Raw genomic sequence first — 16,877 nt, 5'->3', positions numbered from 1 at the left:
AGGAAAAATATGCAATATGAAAATAATTGAAGACAAAATGTGTTTTACTGAGAAAAAACAAGATTTGTTTTTTAAAAAGCCTTTTTCCAAAAGGTACATCTGGAAAAAGGGGGGTCGTCTTATAATCAGGGTCGTCTTATATTCGGGCCAATACGGTAATTGAGGCAGAAGTCATAGTTTATAGTTAGTTAACAGTGAGAACTTAAAATAAAGTGTGACCAAAAATTCTGTTCTTTTCAACATTCTATACATCAAATTATCTTTAAAAAAAGTATCACGGTTTCCACCTTTCCAACTGTTGCACAACATTGATAATAATAAGAAATGTTTCTTAAGCAGCATATTAGAATGATTTTGGAGGGATCATGTGACACTAGAGTAATGATGCTGAAAATTTAGCTTTGCATCACAGGAATAAATTGCATTTTAAAATATGTTAAACTAGAAAAATGTAAATTGCAATAATAATCACAATATTACTGTACTTATTTTTACAATTTTTTTATCAAATAAATGCAGTTTCGGTGAGCATAAGAGACTTCATTCTTTCTAAAACATTAAAAAATCTTACCGACCTCAAATAGTAGTGTACATGAGGATCATGAGTTCTGTGTTTTGAATCTTTAAAGCATAACCGTTAACCTCAGAATGATCTCAAAGTAAGTCTGATTTTGTGGTGGCTGTGCTTCAAAGGGAACACTGATCTTCCACAAATTGATATGATACTTTAGGGTCTTCATGAATGGTCTGCAACATACTTCGGTTAAAATTCCTCAGTGGTCGTGTAAAACAACACCCTTTTTACCTTGCTCTGTTCACAGCGACTCATTTTGGGGCATGTCCCTTTAAATGCTAATGAGCTCTGCTCGCCCGCCCCTTTCTTCGTGGAAGAGCATTTATTCAACGGCACAAATAAATCAGTGTATGGGAAACTGGTAATGTATATCGAAATATCGGAAATGTGTTTAAAAATCATATCACCGTTATTGAAAAAAATTATATCACGATACATATTGATATTGAATTATTGTCCAGCCCTAACTGAGAGCATTCCTGAATCTCTGTGGCGATCTCCCTGAGCTGCCTGTCTGTGTCCATCCAGTCTATCTGTTTCGTGCACACACACAAACATGCACAGAATCTCATTCAGAATGCAAGAATGGTGGAAACGCTTCCCATCACACTGACACTCAAAAAAATAAAAACAGACACTTGGTCAAAAGACTTGCATTTTAAATGGGTCACAGAGCGTAGTGTCATCTCTGTGGAGTCAACTCACAAAGTCAGGCTCGTGTACGGATGTGGAGAGATAGTGTTTAACGGCTCTGTCAAAATCTCCCCCACCATCTCCTCTTCCCTCAGTGTCAGCTCACGCCAGTAATTGCCCCGTACATTGCTCTCCTTCTGGAGGGCTTCCACCTGAGGCCAACAAACACACATTTGCACACATATAAATACCCCGAAGCCAAATGAGCTTTTATGTGGCTGTGATTTAGTTCAACTTCGCTCACTGTGACACTGTCTGGGTTCTCTCCTAACGTCAGAATCTGGGACACAGTTACAGGAACCACAGTCCGCTTCCAAACATCCAGACTGGCCACCACATCCGGAGCCAGCACCCCTGTCACTGGGTCCACCGTCTGCGCTCCAAAACGTATGGGAACTAGCCCTGAGAGTCATAATATAGTCTAATTATAGAGATTAATGTAACAGGATTTGGACATTGCTAGTAACCTCCATTACCTTTACCATCTGCATCCTCCATGGTTCCTGCCAGAGGCACCATGCATCCTGACACCCAGTCCAACTGAGCTCCCAGAACTGGGACATGCAAACCCGAGCCTCCAGGGTCAGGATACTCCAACCCAGGGAGAGCTGGCAAGGAGAGCTCAATGCCAGGAAGCTTGATTTCCCCTAAAGGAATAGAAGAAAGCAAGGAGGCAAAATTAGCATTAGCAGAAATTCAGATGACTGTAAATGTTAAATTTAAAAATAAATACTTTATTTTATACAATAAAATCTTATACAATTTTTTAAGGATGCAAAAGTTAAAGTGAAAATGAAGTGACATGTGGCCAAGTATGGTTACCCATACTAGGAATTAGTGCTCTGCATTTATCCCATCCTAAGTGCACACACACAGCAGTGAACACACACACACACCGTGAACACACACCCGGAGCAGTGGGCAGCCATTTATGCATTAAATTGATCAAAAGTGATAGTCCACGCTTTTACATTGCTAAAAAATAAATAAAACCTTTCAAACAAATCCTGCTCTTTTGAACAGTTTTTTAATCAAAGATTCCTGTAAAAAAAAATAAAAACACAGTATCACAGTTTCCACAAATATATTAAGCGCCACCATTTTCAATATTGATAATAATAATAATAATAATAAACATGCACCCAATTCAGCATAGAATGATTTCTGAAGGATCATGTGACACTGAAGTATAAATTACATTCACTGGAATAAATTACATTCAAAAATATATTAAAATAGAAAATAGTTATTTAAAATTGTAATAGTATTTCACAATATTGCTGTTTTTACTGTATTTTTGATCAAATTAATGCATTACAGACTTTTGAATTGTACCATATAGCATATTCTTATTTTAATGTTATTTACCTACATAACGACTGTTTTCCTAAAAGAAAAATTAATCAAACTGACAAACATTCTGAAAGCTCTTACACTGTTTGAATTCCATATTAAATGACCCTTCACTAAGCTCTGCTCCCCATTGACTTCTGTTGCCTTACAGAACATCCCATAAGAATGAACTGGAGATGTCTATGAACAGCATGGTTTTCAGTCAAATCTGCTCATTAAATGGTAAAAAGTAATTTGATATTAATACTACATGGACTGGAATGAATTGCGACACTGCAAAGTATTTTTGTTAGCTATTTTTCTTAAAGGAAATTGTTAAATTATGCAGTAGCTTGATTTAAAAGTGCAGAGACAGCAAATCAGAATGGAGGGCAGAGGCGGACAAAGTACTCAACTCCATTACTTGAGTGAAAGTACAGATACTTATCACATTTACAACTGGTCAGTGTTCAAAAAATGCTGGGAAATCTCTTCATGTACCCCCACAAGAGTGATTACTGATAAACTGTCTGAAAAAAAGAGAGTCACATTTTAGAGAAGAAAAAAATCACCTACTGACTTTCAAAGCTGCTACATAGTAACGACTTTCTACTTCGAGGACCTTGATAGAAATGTAGTGGAGTGAAAAGTACAATATTTGTCTTTCAAATGTAGTGAAGTTAAAGTCACAAGTTTCCAGAAAAAAATAATACTCAAGTAAAGTACAATACTCTACTGTCCGCCTCTGATGGAGGACAATACTTCAACACACTCACAGTCAACAGAAAATAAAAAAGCCTCATTTGAATGTGATTACCAAGTGATTCAAGTGAACTTGACATCACATTTTTGGATAATTTCCATGAAATTTTCTTTAACACTATCCAAACACATAGATTCTCCATAAACATTAGAAAACAGCAAAAGCGAGTCTGAGAAAATGGTAAACAACAGTTGGTAATCTACATCTGATCAGTTTTTTAGGCAGCTTTTATAGTTTTTAAGGCAGGGCTCAGTAAGGGGCCATTGCATCACAGTTTTACCTATCAATAACTGTGCTAATTTTGTTAGAATGGTACATTTTTGCATTAACCTAACTTATATTAATGTGCAGATCTTGAGATGTACAGATGTTTTGTAATAAAGAGCTCCTACACACCCACACTACCGCCATTCTCCGCCACACCCCTGGCCTGTTCCTGTACGGCTTCCAGGCGACTCAGTATCTGCAACATACAGAGTTGGCTGCTTTTCCAGGCCTGCTCCAGCTCCAATGTTGCTGCCGAGACTCTGTCCAGGTCACCTTGTGGATCTACAGCTGCTGAGCTCCACTCCTCACTGAATCCTTGCAGGAGCTCTGCCACCCGCAAGCAAGCGCCCAAAGCCTGGCTGTCCAGCAGAGCCTGGAAACCCCCAGCATGAGGGACCACCTTTCCTCCTCGCACACTGCATCCACCAACCCGTGCCATCCGGCCGCTCAAGGGCTCGATGAAGGACTCACCCAGGAGGAGCCCCCCAACTGGAAGTACAGCCCCTGAACAGAGACACTCATCAATCAGGCTGTTTGAACATGCTGAGACACTTTTTCAACAATCAGAAACGGACCTGTATGGGGATCAAGACTGACGCCGGTGATGAGCACCAGGTCGCCTGTACGTGGGTCTAGCATGGGAGAGCCAATCTGAATAGGCTGCCGCAGGCACGAGATGGGACACGTGTGCACGCCTCCCAAAGGATAAACCAATCCTGTTTGTGGATGGTTGGTAACTGCCAGAATAGGCACCAAAACACCAGTGTCACAGTCACACATGGGTCCTCCGAACACCAACCTTTGGCCTGAACGAAGCCCCCGTAGTTTGGAAGCAGCATGGATTTCAGCATAGCGGGACGGAGAGTACGGAATGAAAAGCAGCAGGGGTGATTCCCATTTTCCCACCTCACCTAAGAAAAGAAACATTGGGTTTAATAAAAATTTCAAACAACAGTACTTGTGGCACAATGAAGGTTATCTCTACCCTGCTTTTCTTTGAAAAAGCAATTATTTGGGTTACAGTGAGGCACTTACAATAGAAGTGGATGGGGCCAATCTGTAAACAGTAAAATACTCACTTTTTTTAATAGTATAGCCACAAGATGTGAAGAGCGGGTGTGTTAACATGACTGCAGTTTTAAAAAATACTAGCCTTACACCAAGCAGGGTTGCAAAAAGGTGGAACATTTCCAGTAAATTTCGGAAACATTCCAGAAATTTTGGAAACTTTCCAGGATTTTTAGAAAGTTTCCGGAAATTTACCTGACATTTTTCACCCCTTTGCAACCCTAACACTAAACTAACCTGTTTGATTCTGAAGTTTAAAGTCTGAAGTTCTTGCCTCAGTGGCAACAGCGAGAACTTTACAGTGCTTAAACATACATACTTTTATCAAATTTAAAATGTGACATTTTTGCTTTTAAATCCCACCAAAAATGACCCCAGTTACTTCCATTGGAAGTGCTGCACTATAAACTTGATTTATCAAAAAGCAATAAAAATGTTTTGTTTTTTTAAATCAGACTTCTGTAAACATTAAACCTAAATATAACAAATATTTTATGCAAATACAGGTGCATCTCAATAAATTAGAATGTCGTGGAAAAGTTCATTTATTTCAGTAATTCAACTCAAATTGTGAAACTCGTGTATTAAATAAATTCAATGCACACAGAAGGCTAAAAATGTTTTTTTTATTGGTCTTAATAAGTATTCTAATTTGTTGAGATAGTTAATTGGTGGGTTTTTGTTAAATGTGAGCCAAAATCGTCACAATTAAAAGAACCAAAGACTTAAACTACTTCAGTCTGTGTGCATTGAATTTATTTAATACACGAGTTTCACAATTTGAGTTGAATTACTGAAATAAATGAACTTTTCCACGACATTCTAATTTATTGAGATGCACCTGTAAATAATACTTTATAAATACAAATAAAAAAGTATGAAAATAATAAACTGCAAAATTAATAAAAAATATTTTAAATCTATATCAGTATTCATATCACTTCCTTACTTAACCTACTGTTATTAATATTACAATAAAACTGAAATTTGGTATTCATCACCACTGTGATCATAAACTAAAAAAGTATCGAAATAAACGTTCTGAAAGCTCTTACATTGTTTCAATGAGATCCTATATTAAATGAGCCTTTGCTTAGCCCTGCCCCCTTGGTTACTGTTGCTAGGAACTGTAGGAAGGAACTGGAGACTGAGAGGAAAAAATACCAGGAAAAACACTCTGTTTAATTAAAGTTATATTCAATTTTGCTTCATTGCCATGACAACATAACATCTAAAATATCAATAAAACTGGCGGGAATAACTCTACAGCTCATATAAACTACTACACAAGTTTAGCAAAAAATAATGCAAGTACTTTTAAAATAAAAAGCTGTACATCCTTCAAAAACTGGCCCCTTGTACTTATTTATATTCTACGCACCACACCGTGACATCCATTCTTTTTTTTCTTTTTTGAGTCAGAATTATTTTTTGCTGTAATCAACATTAAGCCACATGTGCTGTCGATTGAGCTTAACTTGTACTGAACTTAGAATATTCATTTAGATGTACTAACTAGCACCCGAGTGACTCACCCACACAAGCATCGGCTGTAAAGACAAGGGTGGAGGAAGCAGGATCAAAGCCCACGTTTCCAGCCACAGGCAGTAGCTTGCCAGTCTGGGGGTGCAGGAAGAAGTCCGGGGGCACTGGCATGCTGTGTCCACTGGCCAGTAACATATGGGCGTTAGAGTTGGGTTGAATTAGGCCTGTGAGGGGGTCTAACATGAACAGCATCACAAGCTCTAACAGCTCCATCAGGAGCTGCGGAGGGAAAAAGAGTGAAATCTTTCTGTTTCCGCAGACTTTAATCAATCAGTCATGCCACAGACATGCCAAGTTGAGCCTCAGAGGTTATTTGTCAGGATTTGACCAGCAAAACGTGGGCAATGTTGTAAAATACCTCCACCTAGTGGTGCAGCAAGACTTTTCAAGTCTTATGGCTATTTTCTATTATATTCCACTAGGGGACATGATTGCACAATAACTGACTGTAAATAGCATTAGGTCTGAATTACATGGTTAATATCTGTAAACGACTCAGACATATTGTTTAAAAGGTCTCACAGATGACGTCTTCCCTACTGAGGACCGATCCAGTAGCAGGGCACAATAGCTGTGCTCCAGTGCCCTCTTTAAGCACAACCCAGACCCCCAGCCTCTGGCTCTTCACTGATACCATCTCAGTCATCTCATCAGACAGCACAGCTACTCGCTCCAGAACACTGCAGTGCACAACATATACAGTAGCTTATGAATAGATTAATATAACATTTAAATAACAATGATAACGAAACAATTTATACACTTTAAAGTTTTTTTTTTAAGGACAAATAATTTATAATGTGTTTACTATGATATTTTGACAAAAACTAATGTTAGGGAATGTCAACACATTTGTACACGCTTTGAAGTGTGTAATCAGAGGGAGGTACTGAGGGAGGTGAAGGGCAGGCTGGGTAGATCCAGAGGCACGAAGTCAGGCAGATGTTGGTTTTACTGTGACCTGGCTATGTCATGCCCTTCCTGGGCATCAAGGACACCTTGCTGATGCCTCTGCTTGTGTTATCTGATGAGTTCAGCACTGACATCATAGCCAGTCATGTCTAGTCTAGTTTTCCCCTCCTCTTTTTCCACAATGAAACCTACATTCTTTTAACTCTCTTCATATTATGCTAATGCATAAATCTCACTGCAGCCGTGCAGATATATTGGATATACAGCACATCCTAAACAAACAGATTCAGTTTCATCACAGCACCCACTAGACTGTCAATCCAAAAATCGGATGTGAAAATAAATCACAGTTGAGTGCACTCTGAACAAAGCTTTAAGCTACTCACTTCCTTTGTGATTATGGATCTGGAAATGCGATAAGAGGGCTGGGACGAAGATGATACTAAGAGATTCTCGGTTATACAAACTATGTTTTTCTACCAATAATTACAATACAGTCATTGAGAACCTTGAAAATTTTGACATTCAGAAACCATTTTGAGTACACATAAACATTCACACACTTAGCTATCTAAAAGAAGACACACAATAACATTCTACTGCTTTTAGTTAACACTGATATAAATTACAACAGGTTAATTTGACCCCTTTGAGGGGTCCTGCCTGGATGTGCACATTTTAAAAATATGACAGCTGAAATAAAATAATCCATCCTATGTAAATAGCCTACCTTGGACAGATCGACAACTTAATTGTAAAACAGTAAATTGTAAAAATCACAGTGATCTGCAGTCCAGTGATAGACTTCAATGATATGAAATAATAATAAAAAAAAGCACCACCACTCAAATGCTTGGGGTTGGTAAGATTTTTAAATGTTTTTGAATGAAGTCTCTTAGAAATCTCTCAGCATGTGCATTTATTTGATTAAAAAGTATAGTAAAAATAGCAATACTGTGAAGTATTTTTGCAATGTAAAATACCTGCTTTCTATTAGAATTTATTTATTTTAAAATGTAATCTTTTCAGTGATGGCAAAGCTGAATTTTCAGCATCATTACTCCAGGCTTCATTTGTCAGTCCTTTAGAACTCATTCTAATATGCTGATATGATGCTCAATAAACATGTTTTTGCTGCTTAATATTTGTATGGAACTATGATAATTTGTTCATGATTCTTTGATGAATAGAGTTCAAAAGAACAGCATTTATTTGACATATGAACCTTATAAATAACATTATAAATGTCTTTACTGTCACTTTTGATTAATTAAATGTCTCCTTGCTGAAGTGCTCATTTCTAAAAAAAAAAAAATGTATTGTATATTGTACTGTATATTCTAAATGGACTTTTTTTGTTATATTCATTCAATGCATGTTTCTGGCACAAGAATGCAATGTCTTAATTTCCTTTGATTCACATCATTTGATTAATTATTCAAGATTGAATGTTTAATTTGATAATATTGACAGCATTAATGTAGTTATGAACCACTTTTCTGTGGTTGAGAATTTTTCTTTAAGTGCGTCACCAAGTTTGAAACACACACATACACTTGAATAAGCAAGCAGAGATAAAACAGATACATAATCTGCCTCTCCATACTGTTGCTTGATGTGTTTATCCCAGAGCGAGGTCTGACCCTCAGCCAACAGTCTCAGAAGCCTCACGCTCTCTCTCAGTCGCGCTCTGAAGGTCTTCTGCATGGCCCGCTGCGCTCTCATCTCCACCCGCAGGATCTGCAGCTGGCTGTCCAGTAGCTGTGTCAGCTGATTGCCCAGTGCTCTCCGTCGCACCATCTCCTGCTCCACCTGCCTCTCCAGACCTTCGGTTTTCCCTCCAAACATCCTCCAGCCAGGGTGGAGCTCTCTCAGCTTCCCCAGCACCCCCTGATAGAGCTGCTTCACCTGCACATTTCCATCAATGAAACAAGTTAACAAAGGAACGCTATACTTACAACTCATTTTACAAGTTAATGCACACACTTCGCCCCAGGGAAGTAACAATTGACTGCTGTATTCCACAAAGTATCATAGTGAACAGTGAAACCAGAGAGACTGTTAATTACAACCGAGCATCTCAGAGATGCTATTCAATATGGGTAAATATGTTTGAACTTTACGAGGGTGATATTTAAAGCTCAGAGGGGCGGGAAATAGACTGTTGTTCACAGTCTATGAGTCTCACCTCTCCTCTGAGCTGCCCGAGACGTATTGTGACAGAAACGCTGTGCTTGAGTAGGATGTCGTAGAAGGTGCTAGAACTGAAGGCTTCGAGATCAACTTGCTCTTCGTAGTCCCAGAATTCATTTGACACCAGAGCCACCGCTGCGGGCAATGTGAGCAGTCTGTGGGAATTCTAGCTCTGGACGGAGCCAATACAATACCATAGGACAGGCAAATGTGTCACGCCCCAATACATCTCCTGACAATCACTGCATTGAAAGCAAAGAGTAATCTTTGGTAACTGTGTATGATGCTGTCTAGGACTATAAGTGTTTGTCAAACAGAGATGTGGTTCAGCCAAAACGTCAGTGATATCCTAAAAACTTGAACCATATGAGGGTAAAATAGGTCAGTTTTGCTACAGCCATCATGAATGAATCCTGATATCATGGTTATCTTAAGCAGACAAGGAATCTTAGCAATGGATGTTCAAATGCTAATTGGAGCAAATAAAGAAAAGAGCTTTTGAGATCTTAGGGTAATAGTTTTCTCCTTTATTGTGAAGTACAGGGGGATTCCTTGTAAATTTTATACTGTTAAAAAAATGGATGTAATGCCTGAAATCATGTTTGTTCATTTTTATGAAAACAAAATGTATCAAAATAATAATAATGAAAGTAATTTTTTTCCAATCTCAAATAATTCCAAATCTCCTAATGTTTAGATAACATTTTACAATAAGGTTCTACACTACTGTTCAAAAGTTTGGGTCAATATAGTATATATACTGTATGTATATATACAGGCGCATCTCAATAAATTAGAATGTCGTGGAAAAGTTCATTTATTTCAGTAATTCAACTCAAATTGTGAAACTCGTGTATTAAATAAATTCAATGCTTGTTCACTGTTAGTTCCTTATTGTAAAGTGTGAACAATGTTTGTTAGTGTATGTGTTAAGTCTGTGTTAAGTTAGTGTTAGTGTTAAGTCTGTGTAATCTTTTAACTCGTATGGAATGTGATATGGCTGTACATGAGGCATAGGGGATGAACCTGGAATGCACAGGGTCAGAGGTGATCTTGTAAGGTAGGTCTAATTGTGTAAGGTAGCAGCATATGTAGCCCCTGCTCGTACTAAAAAAGGTTTGCTCATGTATCTGTGGTGTGTGACGTTAGTGGTTACCTCTCTGTACTGAATCCTCAGTCAACCCCACCTGCAGGTTTCGATGTGTTTTTTTCACAGCCACCACTCTAGAGCCCTTCGATGAATAATCGGCCATGTTGTACCTGAGCTGCAGATCACAGTACCTGGCCTGAGCTGGCAGTTTCTCAGGCCAACCGTACTCCCTAAACAGGATCTGAGGACGCAGTGTTCAGTCACTTCAATAAGCCAAGCTTTGTTAACCCCAAGGTTTTTGTTAAAGCCTCCCTTATCATTTACCAATATTGTGACGCACAGGCACAGGATTACCACAGCTCCAACTAAAAGCCCACCGATCATCAGCCAATCGGGGCGGAGCAGCAGTTGGCGCCTCTGTGCGATGCCCATGCGAGTCAAATGATGTGGGTCTGAAGGGAAGAAGGGTCCAGTGTCATAACACTCTCCGCCTGCAGGCACTACCCTCCCATACTGAAGAGGCCAAACAAGAACATCAGTGAATAAACAGACAGAGTGATTGATTTTTTTTTTACAACTAATAGATTTTAACTTTTGGTCACACTTTATTTTAAGGTCTAATTCTAGCAATTAATTAACTATTAACTACGACTTTTGCCTCAATAAACTCCTAATTACTGCTTAGTAAAGTAGTTGTTAAGTTTAGGATTAGGATGTAGAATATGGTCATGCAGAATATGTGCTATAAGTACTAATAAATAGCCAATATTCTAACAATATGCATGCTAATAAACAACTAGTTAATAGCGAGAATCGGTCCCTATACTAAAGTGTTACCTACGTTTTTTCTTATTTATATGTGAAAGTCTTGGAAACTATTTATCATGCCTTGATTTATTACTTTTGCTACATGTCAGTTGCTTTTTATGTATGATTTCCATTGGTTTTTTTCCCCTTGTCTCAGACCAAGACTTTCAATCTTCAAACAAGAATAATTGTTAAATCTTTAAAATTACGATAAACTAAACAAGGTGAAATAAAAATACACAATTTAAATATTTATTGTGTGAAAATTATTTATTAATCACTTAGAATTTTTAAATTCTAATAAAATACAACCGTGTCATTTTCACAATAACAAACAAATTTGCCTGTAAAAGTTTAGATGAGATGAAAATATAAGATGTGATGTGTGGGGAAAACTAAGAAATCAAGTTTTTTTTTTTTAAGAAAATACAATGTTTTTAAAAGAAAAAAAGTATTGCTTTTATTATGCAAGGATGCATTAACTGATGAAAAGTGACAGTAAAGACATTTATAATGTTACAAAAGATTTCTATTCTAAATAAATGCTGTTCTTTTGAACATTCTGTTCATCAAAGAATCCTGAAAAACGTATCACTGTTTACACATAACTATTAAGCAGCACAACTGTTTTTAACATTGATAATTATATAAGAAATGTTTCTTGAGAACCAAATCAGTTAATTAGAGTAATTTCTGAAGGATCATTTGACACTAAAGACTGGACTAATGGCTGCTGAAAATTCAGCTTTGAGTCACATGAATAAATTTCATTTTAAAATATATGAATAGTTAAAAGTTATTTTAAATTGTAATAATTTTACTGTTTTTACTGTATTATTATATGTAAAGCTGTTATTTAAGCTGTTAAGTATGAGTGCAAACATATTAGTTGAAAAAACCCTCAAATTTTACTTTTTCATTTAAAACAACTGATTTTAGTTTTTAGTATTTTATTTTTAATTTCTTTAGACTAAATAGTACAGACTTTTAATAACATTTATAATGGTTATCTGCCGTAATGGATTATAATGGTTATCTGCCGTAATGAAAATGGATCATAATACGTACACCCCAGGCTCATGGAGACTTATGGAAAAAAGGGAGTGGGCAGATCGTGCCAGTTCTTGGTCCTGTGCCAATAATCTGAAGGGACCCCAGTCAAATGCAGCATTAGTGTTGTACAAGCTGTCTCTGTGGAAAAAGCAGCATTCCCTCTGTGACAATCTGGGACAGTGAAAATGGATGGGCAGCAGATGAATCACATGTCAGCATGTACTTACACATCATACTGAGGACAGTGCTGTTGGGTCACGGTAAAAAGAAGAATGTCTTCCGGACGTAGACATGCTGTTGGGTTCGAGACTCCTCCAGGCCTCATATCGGATGTACCGAACACTGATGAGCTACTGGACCAATGAGAGTCCCAAACTTCCTCTTTGTCTTTGATGTTTCCTAATAAAATGTATCTCATTAAACATGTCTAATACACTGGTTGTGTGTATATATAATACACATTGATGTATTAGATACCTCGGTCTGTATCTAGGGGCCCAAAATGGCTGTTGGTTTGCTGGCTATGGGCCAGAATCATCCTCCTGACCTCCACAGGGACAGCATTAAGCAGACCAAAGAAGCCTGCCTCTGCACAATGGCAAACAGAGAGCAGGCTGCTGATAAACCGTGGTCACAAAACCCTCTCTAATTCCTGCCCTTGTCTCTGGCCACTCACCCCGTGTTTGCACTGTGTACACAGGCCTGGAGAAGTTGAGATGAACGTTGCATTCCAAGCTCCCACGGGAGTCCCAGTGTTTGAGGACAGTCTCCAGCATGCTTCCAGACATGCTCACCTTTTAAGAAAACACGAGGGTAGTTTAATGACAAATAGGTCAGCATGTTATCCTACCGCTGTTTGTGCTAAGCTCTCACTTGTGTGTAAACAGGGCTGTATTACACTCTCAATGTCCTGTGCAAGTCCCTCACATTGTGTACTTAAAGTTATGTAAAGTTATCCAGTCATACTGTGTTTCCTTTCTTTTTTGCACTTTTTGGATTATGACACTTGAAAGAAGGAATAAAAAACTCAAAAGATCAAGTTTTTGCTTGCTGTTGAGGATCTGTACAGTCATGTCATAACTGTAACGCTACTTACATTTCCATGGAGTTATTATAAAAAAAATCTACACTTTAATTTATTTCTCATTTTTATTATTTAATTTGACATTTTATTTCAAATTATGTTGATTTATGAAATTATGATAAATAATTGTTTAAAAATCATAACAACAAAGCTTTGTTGTTATTTTTAAATGAAAGTAAAACTTAAATGATCAAAAATTGTTTTCGTTAACTGAAATATAGCTGAAATAAAATATAAATACTACATGAAAAACTTTGTAAAAAAATCTAAATAACAAAAACAAAATTACAAATGCACATAAATGTACTAGACTAAAAAATAAAATGAAAATTAATTCTAAACATTAATAAATATAATAACAGTATATAAATAAAACAAAAATAGCACTGCAACAGACTTTTCATGCAGCAAAATTACATCCATATTGGAAATACAATCACATTAATCAATTAATCATACCTGAATATTATATTTCTGACAAAAATTACTTTGCTGTTTTTTTTTTTGACAGGCTACAATGCTTAAATGCATGCACCTTAAAATATACCCCAATTACTACTAACATGAAAAAGTGAGAGGTTTTCAATTGTATTTGTCAGTAAATAAATTTAATAAATGGAAAAGTTAGACATGTAATTTATTTATCAAGATGTTATGAAACAAATGACATACAATTGTACTATCTGGGGGAAAACAGCCATTAGGCACATTGCTTGTAATGTGTTACCCCAAGACCAGACACTACTACAGTATGAAGTGGTCACCATGTTTTGGGCCTCCTTACTAAAACTTAATCATGATGTGGATGGACTATAGGCCTGACCTGTTGATTAGACTCAATGTAGAGCAGGTAAAGGCTTCCAGTGCAAACCAGCTGCAGAACTGGACTCAGGATGCTCCGGCACCAGCCCACACACTCGACCCTGTCTGGCTCAGGCCTGGACAGCCCTCTGCAAGCACACAGGCCCAGGGAACCATCATAACCCTCATACATCTCAGGAGATGGACATACCTGGGGGGTACAACAATTGACATATTGCTCAACTGGGTCATAAGTCACACATCACGTTCAGTGATACACAAGTGGCCTCTATGTGTGTGATAAAAGTTCATGGAGAAAGGTATTTTGCTTTAGAGGTCACTGACTTGCTGGTCAACCATTGAACACTAAGAAGATTGGATGTCCTTCATGAGCAAAATAACCAGGTTGTCACGCACCATTCATAAAATTTTGAATGGCGATGACTAAATGGCGAGTATGTCATCATCACAGTGCAAACAGCATGACTGCAATACAGGTTTCTCAATATTACCAATATTTCCTCTGTCCTAGTGGACGCTCACCTGCTGAGAGCAATACTGTTTCCACTGCTTGTGGTCCAGACATTCTCCATGCTGGTTATGTGCTCTTCCATCCTTGCAGATCTCATAGACCTTCAACACACAGTCTTCTCCTTTCTGTGTGTATCCCAAAGTACATGGACACTGTCCGTCACTGGCCTACATTCAGGATTAGGAAGACGGCAGCCATTAGAGACAATAAATCCTGACTGATTTCCCTAGTGACTAGTAACTGATGAGAGCATTGAAGAGCATTCAGCAGTCAGTGAGAGTGGTAACCAGACTCCCACCAGGCTGAAACATGAGCGTCTGTCTGAACAGAGGTCTGCAGATTGCTTCTCCACAATTAGCTACAAATGCATGGGAACTTGTGTAAACAATGCAATAAGTTGTTACCTGAAAGACTTGACCCTCTTGCAAACATGTACAGTTGTCCTGTCCAGGCAGAGGCTGCTGTGAGCAGGGTCCACAGGGCAGGCAATTGCCCAAGGCTTCTCTAGGTCCATAGTGATGTGGTGGGCAGCTGATACAGTCATTTATGGACGTGTCCCAAAAACTTGGTCCAAATGTTCACTGTAAATAGGTTGCTGTAAATGTTACAGTAACTTACTGGCAGCTGGATGCCAGTAATTTACAGTAAAAATGTTTACAGTATTATTACTGTAATTGCATTTACAGTACAATGTCTTTACTGTATTTTATTTACAGTATTATTACCGTATTTTCATTTACAGTATCAGTACTGTAGAGTTTATTTTCATTTAGTTTAAACATTTTTTACCTGTAAAAAAACAATCCAATTGTGGTACTGCACTGTAAACCATGATTTTTACCATCCCCCCCAAAAAAATAAATCACAATAACTCATGAGGGTTAGTTCTGATAATATTATTTTTAATTGTTGAACATTTTCTTTTTAAAAGTACAAATTACAAATCTTGACCTCTCAGATGCACTAGCTTAAAAAAAGGGCATCACCACAGTCCCCTGGGGACTTTGTATAATGGAAAAACATACACATACTGAAAAGCAACAATTGGCAAGTACACTACCAGTCAAAAGTTTTTGAACAGTAAGATTTTTAATGTTTTTAAAGTCTCTTCTGCTCACCAAGCCTGCATTTATTTGATCCAAAATACAGCAAAAGCAGTAATATTGTGATATTTTACTACTTAAAATAACGGCGTTCTATTTGAATATATGTTAAAATGTCATTTATTCCTGTGATCAAAGCTGAATTTTCAGCATCATCACTCCAGTCTTCAGTGTCACATAATCCTTCAGAAATCATTCTAATATGCTGATAAACATTTTTTAATATTATTATCAATATTTAAAACAGTTGAGTACATTTTTTTCAGGATTCTTTGATGAATAGAAAGATCCAAAGATCAGCATTTATCTGAAATAAAAAGCTTTTGTAACATTATCAATTACCAGGTGGATGGTGCACACTGGTGGTGGATGAGGAGATACCCCCTGACAATGTAAAGCGCTTTGAGTGCCTAGAAAAGCGCTATATAAATGTAATGAATTATTATTATACACTATAAAGCTTGGAGTCAATATAATTTTTTTCTTTGGGAAAGAAATTATAGAAATTACTACTTTTATTAGCAAGGATGCTTTTAATTTATCAAACGTGATGATAAAGACATTTAGAATGTTACAAAAGATTTATATTTCAGATAAATGCTGTTCTTCTGAACTTTCTATTTATCAAAGAAACCTGAAAAAATTCTACTCAGTTGTTTTCAACATAATAATACCAATAATAATAATAATAATAGTTTTCTGAGCAGCAAATCAGAATATTAGAATGATTTCTGAAGGATCATGTGACTGGAGTAATGATCCTAAAAATTCAGCTTTGATCACAACAATGAATTACATTTTAAAATATATTCAAATACAAAACAGTTTTAAAATTGGACTGTTTTTGCTGTACTTTGAATCAAATAAATGCAGGCTTGGTGAGCAGAAGAGACTTCTTTAAGAAACATTAAAAATCTTACTATTCAATAACTTTTGACTGGTAGTGTAAATAAAATACAGTAAAAATGAGTTTGTGGTGTTGTGTTAAATTTCAGTCATTTTGACAGTAAAAGTTGACAAGCTCTCTGATGAAAAACAGCAGGATGGGATTCAGACTGCA

At 37.1% G+C, this 16,877-nt stretch overlaps 1 protein-coding gene and 1 pseudogene across 1 annotated transcript; both read right to left on the bottom strand.

Annotated features, from left to right (window-relative positions):
* Positions 1–9,325, bottom strand: part of LOC107709097 (uncharacterized) — a 15,657-nt pseudogene extending 6,332 nt beyond the window's left edge.
* LOC107709096 (uncharacterized) lies at positions 8,983–16,149 on the bottom strand. Its single transcript, XM_016513502.1, has 12 exons — positions 16,139–16,149; positions 15,119–15,278; positions 14,726–14,881; positions 14,205–14,393; positions 12,974–13,091; positions 12,775–12,885; positions 12,525–12,696; positions 12,313–12,435; positions 10,762–10,950; positions 10,504–10,678; positions 9,343–9,589; positions 8,983–9,062 (listed from the first exon to the last, which is right to left on the bottom strand). The coding sequence occupies exons 1-9, from the start codon at positions 16,147–16,149 to the stop codon at positions 10,938–10,940; spliced, it is 1,053 nt and encodes a 350-aa protein (XP_016368988.1). The 3' UTR covers positions 8,983–9,062; positions 9,343–9,589; positions 10,504–10,678; positions 10,762–10,937.
* Between the last annotated feature and the right edge of the window lie 728 nt (positions 16,150–16,877).

The sequence above is a fragment of the Sinocyclocheilus rhinocerous genome, unplaced genomic scaffold (assembly GCF_001515625.1).
Source record: "Sinocyclocheilus rhinocerous isolate Xijiao unplaced genomic scaffold, SAMN03320098_v1.1 scaffold626, whole genome shotgun sequence".
In the NCBI taxonomy this organism is placed as follows: domain Eukaryota; kingdom Metazoa; phylum Chordata; class Actinopteri; order Cypriniformes; family Cyprinidae; genus Sinocyclocheilus; species Sinocyclocheilus rhinocerous.
Note: the sequence above shows the minus strand (reverse complement) of the source record. Positions and strands in the feature narration are given on the sequence as shown.